The sequence below is a fragment of the Corvus brachyrhynchos genome, unplaced genomic scaffold, assembly GCF_000691975.1.
Source record: "Corvus brachyrhynchos isolate BGI_N302 unplaced genomic scaffold, ASM69197v1 scaffold409, whole genome shotgun sequence".
In the NCBI taxonomy this organism is placed as follows: domain Eukaryota; kingdom Metazoa; phylum Chordata; class Aves; order Passeriformes; family Corvidae; genus Corvus; species Corvus brachyrhynchos.
Genome location: NW_008246059.1, coordinates 855,829 through 864,841, shown reverse-complemented (window position 1 = coordinate 864,841; position 9,013 = coordinate 855,829). Strand labels below are relative to the sequence as shown.

Genomic DNA, 9,013 nt, shown 5'->3' with positions numbered 1-9,013 from the left:
AACCACCTCTTTCCCCCCCCCACAAAAAACACTTTGTGTCTCAGAAGGGATTATCAGCAGATAGGACCCAACCCTGCTACAGGATAAGTTCAGGCAATTAAGGAATTTAGAGCCAAAAAAAAAAAGAAAGCAACAACAGTTTCAATTGATCATTTGTGAAATTGTTTTCCATCATGATTTTGTTTCCTAATTCATAGCAGGAAATTCCTATTGTAATTCTAATTTCCTAAAATACATAAGATTACCACGCTGAACCTCCTGTTAAACTCCTTTCTATTTCAGTGATGATATCCAAGTCATTTTTCTTTATATATACACTCAAAATAGGAACTGAAAAACTATTCACTTTCCACAGATCTGCAAATGTTTTGTTCACAAATATTTTAATTTCATATTGGATTGAAGATGTAAAGCAGTTTTCCCTAGTCATTTCTAAGTCATCCAATTAGTTATATCCTTCTATGAAGCTGTATGTTGTTGCAATCATCTATAATACAAATAATGAGAGAACATTTTATTCTGCCGTTTCTCTCTAGTTGATATCAGTGTATCAAGGAATTTACTAAACCAAAACAAATCCAGGCATTAACAACTTGTAAAAGGAGCAGGGAGAAGGAATAAAAAAGTGTGAGACAAATACAAGCTCTTTTTCAATGAAGGCAAGATGGGGGAGAGAATTTAGATCTCCAGCACAAAATAAAAGGGACAAGTGGAAACATAACTGATCATAAGAAAAAAAAAATTGCTTTATCTTTAGTACTTACTACGATTATCAAACATCTTAAAATTTTACAAAGCTTAGGATTAATTGCAGCAAGAAACATACCCAGTAAATATAATTTGGTTTATTTGTCCGTTTTGTTGCTTTATTTCCTTTCTGTGGTGCAGGCACTGCAGTAGACAGCAGTTTCTTTCAGACTAAAAAGAGTTTAGGGTGAATGGTTCTATCTTAGCCTTTTTAACTCTCAGTCATCTCAAATGCATTAGACAAATCCCATCTTACAGTTACAACCACAATGAAGTCAAAAGCCTGTTGATACCAAGACTACAACCTCATTGAGAAAGTGAGGTTGTCCTGTAAATGCCATGCTGTGACACAATTACGCTCTCAGTTGAGAGTCTGAAATTTCAGTAATTGGCTGGAATTGTTCTGAAGTAGTAGTCTTTAATGATTTCTCTTTTTAAAAATACCTGATACTACAGCAGAACTCTGGAATTTCAGCAATCTACTTCTGGAACACAAAAATCTCCCAAATAAAAAGTGAATAGTGCATGAAACCTGAGAAGTTGGTAATTCACACTGGAGGATTCCTACAGAAGTATAACACACACACACACACAACTATTTCAGTACTTTTCTGAAACAAGGAAAGGAAAAAGGAAGCACTCAGGCTGAAAGCATTTGGGTAAGAATACTTGGAATATATTTCATGTACCCGTGCAAAAGAAGCTCCTATCTCTCAAGATAAGATTCCTCCACATATTCAAGGTTAACAATGAAAGTGCTAAATAAAATCTAAGTGCCAGTAACAGATGATGACAAAATATTATAGTAATCTGTCCAGCACTTATTTCATTAGTACACTATCCTTACCAATACATGTTCATTTAAACTGGGAAGGTTTGATGTCAATTACTCTGTCACATATCTGTTATCACTACTCTTGAGTGGTAAGGTGACTCTGCAAAGCGCATTACCTTTATATCAGTAAGAAATACTATTGAAGGGAGCTGCAAGGTATTTGTGTAGCCCTTAAGCTGTCATTTTTCTTTAAAATGCCAGTATTTTTACACAGCAGGACCAAACAAACAAAAATTGAGTAAATATCTGCCATTTGACAGCAAGAAGACAACAGAAATTCAGCAAAGGGAAGTCAAGGAAGTGTAAAAGAAACAGAAAATAAGGAAACAACTTGCTGTTCTTTAAAACAAGAAAAGTTTTCGGAAGTTATTAAGTTTTTATGGCTCGCAGTTTAAGCCAGGTTACTTGTCCTCCTTTTCTGCACTGCCAATTGCAGCAAACATTCAGCACACCAAGTGAACTGCATTTTCCATTTCTATTTGATGCACGTATACATATTTATTGGCTATGCTTCATCTTCCATTTCAGTCTCTCAAGTCATCTTCGCTTTTCTCTGCAGCTTCATATTGTCCTCTCTCAGCAGGATCTGAAGCTCAACTGTTTCTCTTCCAGTCCAAAAAAAAAAAAAAATCAAAAAAAAAAATCACATGCCTGGGTACCACCACATTTGAGTTGTGAAGGCTTTCTGTTTTTCCACACCTAAAATGAGTTTGATGCAAAAAAGCAGCATAGTCAGCACATAATGCAGAGAATACATTCTAACAATCTCCTAATACACTGCAATCTTTAATTTACACACAGTAGGAAGATCTAGCACACAACAGAAAAGAATGAAGTCTTAAGATTTGCATCACTGAATCATCTAGCATTCCAAGCTCAGAATCTATCCTTTTTATTAGGCACTAATACTGCAAACTGATTCAGAAAATCTCGTTCCATAATCACTAGGTTATCAGTGATGTGTCATCCCTGTCCAATGAACTTGCAAAATTAAATAGATACAGGAACTTAAAAAATTTAGAATACAATTATGCTATTTGGAAGCCTACTTGTTAAGGAACAAAGTTGAAACTTACTTGCAGTATTAGTGACAAGACCATCAATACACACACACTGAAAATAGTTACTTATGGTTTGGTCAACTCATTATCCACAGCTAGGACTTGACTATTTGTGACTTTAAACACACACACTGAGTATTGAATCTCTTATTACAACTAATTTCTGTCCTTGCAGTGGTGGCCATAGCAGAGGCCTGGGAATGCCTGTAAAAGGCAACAGTTGGGATTGGAAATGCCAGAATTAAACACTTTTAGATTATTATAAAGTATTTCAGTGGCAAATACAAAAACCACTACCGCAACTCTTGACTATTGGAACTTCACACACAGTCACTAAAACAAGCTGTACTGGCCCTTTGTGAAAAACGAATACACCAAAAATATGCACAAATGCAATGAAATGAGAACATTTTAGTACCTTCAGCAGATGATCCTTCCCTTTCTATTCTTCTGTTCTGCTGCCATCAGCTTGCTTTGCCAATCTTGCCTTGGATTCTAGCCATGTTTCCTTCTATTCTTCTGGCTCCTCCTCATGCTTGCAAACATCTTTTTGTAAGTATTTATAACCAGAAATACATCACGATGTTTCACCAAAACCTAGCTCCTCAGAAAAGTGGAATCCAATTCAGGTGATACCAGATGTAAAGTTTATTTTCCTAGACCTTGGATACAGTGCATCTTCAGCTATTACATGGCACAGTACATCATACTCTGCATATCACTCAGGGTGCAATACAAGCATTCTCTGATATACAGCGCTCCACAACTGCGTGCTTCTGACTGCAAAGATGAACTTGATAGAACTGTTCTGTGCTCAGCACTGAATCCTTCCCCTGCTTCAAGTCTAGTTGCCAGCTAAAATTTTACCTGCAGCAGACACTTGGTCATGACTGAACACTTAGGCTGATAACCACTTCTAGGAGAATACACTGCACATTTTACTTAGCTTAATATGCCTCCTATACCTACTACAGGTAATATGCTACCTACAAAGAGGAAGCCTAGTTGAGTAGGAATGGATGTCTGTCTCTCCCCGACAGAGATGGAAAACACCTGCCAATTCAGGTCAACACCTGTGGTATTCAAAGACAACACCTCTTCTTCCGCCCTTCATTCCTTCAAAGAGATAAGATGGACATAGCAATGGAGTAGGCAGTGAGTTTTATACCCTTTTTTGCCACTGACTTCCTAGATGAATTTGGTACACCTGCTTTATTACCTCTTATTCAGTCTTCTCCAGCAGTAAAACAAGGATTGTGGTTTCTCTTCAAACCACCTTGGTATCTACAGAGAACAGAGCTGTGTAACAGCTAAACTGCTTCCATTTTTAAAGTCACCATTCCAGGTCTCCTGGCAGCAGATATGCAACATCCACAGTAAAGCATATGAGGATGCCAACATTCAAAAAGTACCATAAAGTGAGGTGGGAGGTTCCCCTCTAGTGGGTGAATCAGAGAGGAGGAAGAGAAATAAAAACAGTTGTTTATTTCTCCCTTAACTTCAGCTCACATCTGTTTAGAGTACTACCAAAACCCACACAAACCCTCCTGTGACTAAGCACACTACACTTCCTTTCATATTCATCAGCATGTCTCAGCGGAGACATCTTTCATCCACAGTGAATATACAAACTGGTGAAGTGATTGAAATATCTAGAATTGGAAACTCAGCAGATCTTCATACCACCAGACACATCTCATCGTGCTGTCCTTTTTAAAAGGAGCTATAGTCAAAGATAACAGACTCCTAAGTTTATGACAGACTCTTGAAGGTAAAAGCACAAAATTTCAGTAAAATTCATTATCACAAACAAGCTTACATTTCATGTAAAGAAATTTGCCTACTTGCTCCTAGGTCTGTTTGATATCCTGCAAGAGACTACAAGCTGTCAGTTTGCATTCCAAAAACATCCCAATAGAGCTGGTAATCCAAAATTATTATTAATAGCATAAAATAAAGCTTTTATAATGGAAAAGTTCATGATATACACATAACACAGTTATCTGCTGAGTATTTCTGTATTTTCAAGCCTCTGCAGTAAGACATTACACTAAGTGTCCTAAAATATGGCTAAGGGACAATCCCACAATAAAAAATTAAATTGTGATCACGCAGTTGATATTAATTCCCAAACTAGTTAACATTTTCTCACCTCAGTCTAAATGATGAGTTGATCTTTGGTCGTAAGCCACCACTTTCAAACAGTTGTATATGTTGTTGATTATTTGCATGGAGCTTCCAACTAATACATATTGGGTTCCTCACAGAATGAGAGTTGTCCTTCTGCTCTTGAAGCCCTTCATCCTCTGTATCACTGGATCCATCTACCACTGCTTGGAGAAACTTCTTGAGCCTGGTAAGTACATTCAACCTCCACTGCTGAGAAGTTACTCTGCGATTTGGGTTAACAGAGAGCATCCAGGAAAGTTTGTCCCTGCTTTTCAGTCTTTTTGAGAGTTGCTGGTGAGAAATAAGCTCTACAAAATTCTTCAACAATATAATGCTGCGGTCTGTAAGAAGAGCTGGGTATGCTTCCAATAAAACGTCCAAGACTTTCAATGAATCTTCCTGAATTCCCTCACTGATATGAGTCATGGCACTAGAGAGATGGGCACTTACCAAAGGAAAAAATGGAGCAATCTGTTCCGGTCTTATTTTTGAAGCCAAGAACTGCAGCAGGTGAACAGCTGCTCCTCTGACACCGGAATCTTTGTCTGTAAACACGGCTGCCACCTCACTTATTATACTTGAAAGGTGTGCATCAATTACAAAGGGATACTGAGACAGGAGTTCTTTGAGTCCAAGAAGTGCATTATGCTTAACCCCAGGACTATAGTGATGCATCTGTGAGAGCAGATCCTATAGGAAACAAACATATACACTTGCCATTGTTATTAATTTAAGCTGTTCAAACTTCCCCCCCGCCTATTTTCTGCACATTTTCCTTAAACGCTTAAAAATACAGAATCTATTTCTACAACGTACTGCTGTTCATAACAGCAAAATGCGTTTAGAACAAACATGGTATTAGTTCATAGCACAACAATGAACAAATAATCAGAATTCAGTGATAGGAAAAACAAGATGTAATGACTTGTCCTTGGGTCTTGTTCTTAAGTTTATGCACAACCCTACTGACTCAACAGAGGGATGACCAAAGGCAAGTCCTGTCACTCTTGCTCTCAAAAGCAGAAATACGAAACCGCAGCCTGAACAACCTTCTTCAGTTTAAGCAGAGAGCTGCAAGAGACACAAAATGACACAAAGGAAGGAAAACAAATCCACCCCCCAAAGAAATACAAGATTCTTTTAAAATGGGGCTGCATTCAGATATCCTGCTGCATTTACTTTTTTTTAAATGCAGGGGTTTTTGCAGTTTTTTTCCTAAATTGCAGTAAACCTACATAGAAGGCAAGTAACTTTCTGTCATTTCAGAATGTAACATCCCAGCATACCTTTATGTTAAGTTTTCATTTCAGAATGTAACATCCCAGCATACCTTTATGTTAAGTTTTCTATTTTGCGTAGGAAGCACTCCATCTTCTTTAAGCTGCTCAGGAATTTGTATGGCCTTTGTTTTGAAGGTAGTATCAGTTGCATTCTCTAGTTTAGGCTTTTTTTTCCCAACTTTTAACTTCACTTTCTGGAAATCCTCCTGGCGTTTCCTTTTTTTAGTCATTCTGCTTCTCTGCAAAAAGATAATTTAATTTGATTAAATACACAACAAAAGCAGTTTTTCCACCAAAGAGCAGCAACTTCCTAACAATGGCTACTGTTTTTATTCTTTTGTCTATGCATAAAGGAGTGTTCACTCCTGAGACAAGATGCTAGACTAAACAGACATGCAGGCTGATTCCATGCAACTGTTCTGGTGTCCAGAAAATGTTCTGCTGCTCCTTTGGCCATCTTTGCTCTGAGAACTACTTTATTAAAAAGCATGCCGATATCTGCGTCTGCCACTGCTTTATCAACAGTTAAGTTGCTGATTTGGTTTTGTTTTAAAAAGTTCCTGCCAACAAAGCAACTTTTTACATAATTGACTCTTGTCAAGCCAAGGAGCTCAGCAAACTGTTCCCTTTCAATTGCACATCGCTTATCAAGTTCATCACTAACAGCACACAGCCTGCACATGTACAATCATAGGTTTAAACAAGCCTTCACCAGTAAAAGGACACAAAAAACCTACGAAAACTTTCACTACACACTGAACAAACCAGCCTGTGCATTTAAAAATAATTAGAAGTGAGTGGGAGAGAAGAGGTCAAATGGGCAAATATAGAGTAAAAAGAATGGAAAACAAAGACACATTTAATAATATAAGTATTAATAAATAAGGTATCTGAGTCACTACACTTGTAAGTTGTACAGACATGCTGGAATAGAAGTACAATAACCAAAACAAATTAAAACCCCCAAAGTTTCTAAATGGGCTTTTGGTTTTGTTCTGTTTTGATACTGAAGTACTCTTACGTCTATCAGGTTAAAAAAAAAAAAAAATCATCACACTGAAAAGGCCCAACAAACACTACACCATAGATTCCTTAATTTAATCCTCTCAAAAAAACCCAAACAAACCACCCTCTCCCCACAAAAAAACCTGAATTAAAAAAAACCCCAACAACACAGCTGACTAAACCCAGAAGTTTCTAAATAACCTATTCAAACAATGATTCTCTTCTGGTGGATGTGATCATCATTCCTACAGCTGATTTTCCCAATGGACCTCAAGCTGAAATTTGTGCCGTACTAGAGTATTTAATATAGTTGATATTCCATATCAACAGGAAAATCATTAAAGAATGTTTTAAAACGAACTCATTTCCTATTATTTTAAAACAATTTAAACAACTGATTACACACACATTTGACTACAACTTAATTTCTGCTTTTCACACACTAGCTTAAAAAACTATATGCAAGACCACTTTAACTGCAGTACAAATTTGGCATAAGTAACCTATCAGTTCAAAAGGCTTTTAAAAAGCTTGGAGTCTGGTGCCAAAATAAAAAGGTCCTTTAGTGTCCAACTATAACAACCATGCCTTTATAAACGTTTGATTTTTACCATATGTATCTTTTAGGAGAGAATTACAAGAATTTCACTACTTGATACATAGAAATAGCTAGAAGCTTTTGACGTAAAAGTTATTTCCACTAACAAGGCTTACTTTTACAAGAGTAGATGTTTGGCTCCCAATTAACATTAAAAACTTCACAATACAGGTGTGCACACACCTGAACAGAGTCAATTACGTTCTTTCAAAGAAGGAGGCCTGTAAAATATCCTTTCTCCTATTAAAAGCAGTGCATCTTACCTCACAGTAAATGTTCTGGAAATGACTGGTTATCTAAGCTTATCCATTTCCAATTCTTATGTACCACGCTAGATCAAAAGATAAAATCCTTACCAAACCGAAGTCATGTAAACACCACAGTGGCTACACAGTAAGACATCAGACAAAACTGTAAACAGCTGCTGAAATTATTTAACTATTTTAATGAAACTTCTTGCTAGAACAACTGCCTTTTGACACAAACTGCATCTTATGAGGAGAGATTGTGGGAGCTGGGCCTGTTTAGTCTGGAGAAGGCTGAAAGGGAATGTCATTAATGCATTTAAATTTCTCAAAGATGGGTGCCAAGAGGATGGTGCGAGACTATTTTCAGTGGTGCCCAGTGACAGGCTGAGGAGCAATGGCCATACACTAAAACACAAGAAGTTCCACCTCAGTATGAAGAAGAAATTCTTTACTTTGAAGGTATCAGAGCACTCTAACAGGCTGCCCAGGGAAGTCTCCGGAGACACTCCAACCCCCATGGATGTATTCCTATGTCACCTGCTCTAGGTGATGCTGCCTTGGTAGGGGGGCCTGGACTAAATGATGTCCAGAGGGCCCTTCCAAACCTAACTAATCTATGATTCCGTGTATTTTCTTCCCCTGGCCCTCCTCCAACAGGACTGAGCTAAGTGCACCTAAAAGTTTAAGCACTAACACGGTTTTTACAACTCAAAACATCAAAACAACCTTAAATCGATGCAGGATTCCTTTAACATAAAGCAGCATACAGCGCTTTTCAGACACCACTTTAGATGTCACTCAGCCACCCTCACCTCAGGCTCAGTGAAAATATTCAGTTACAGGTTAGCCTCGATGATCCTGGAGGTCTTTTCAAACCAAAAGATTCTCGTTTTACTCCCTCGCAGCTCTCAGGCGGCATTCTCAGGGAAACTCATTACCTTGCTCCGTCAGGAAAATCCTGAGAAACCCGAAAGCAAGGCACACGCCCTAACTAACTCCGCCGATCTGATAAAGATTTCCCCCCGGGCGAGCTCTCTCCCCGCACAGGACAGCGATACTTACGGGCGATC

The 9,013-nt window shown here is 37.9% G+C and overlaps 1 protein-coding gene across 2 annotated transcripts in view; it reads right to left on the bottom strand.

Moving 5' to 3' along the window:
- Window positions 1–8,912, bottom strand: part of TEX10 (testis expressed 10) — a 54,907-nt gene extending 45,995 nt beyond the window's left edge. For both annotated transcript variants that reach the window (XM_008642683.2, XM_008642684.2), the window contains exons 1-3: window positions 8,756–8,912; window positions 6,143–6,331; window positions 4,796–5,502 (exon numbers count right to left, since the gene is read on the bottom strand). In XM_008642683.2, coding sequence (XP_008640905.1) covers window positions 4,796–5,502; window positions 6,143–6,322 — 887 coding nt within the window. In that variant the 5' untranslated portion in view covers window positions 6,323–6,331; window positions 8,756–8,912. The remainder of the gene's footprint in view (window positions 1–4,795; window positions 5,503–6,142; window positions 6,332–8,755) is intronic.
- Window positions 8,913–9,013: the final 101 nt, after the last annotated feature.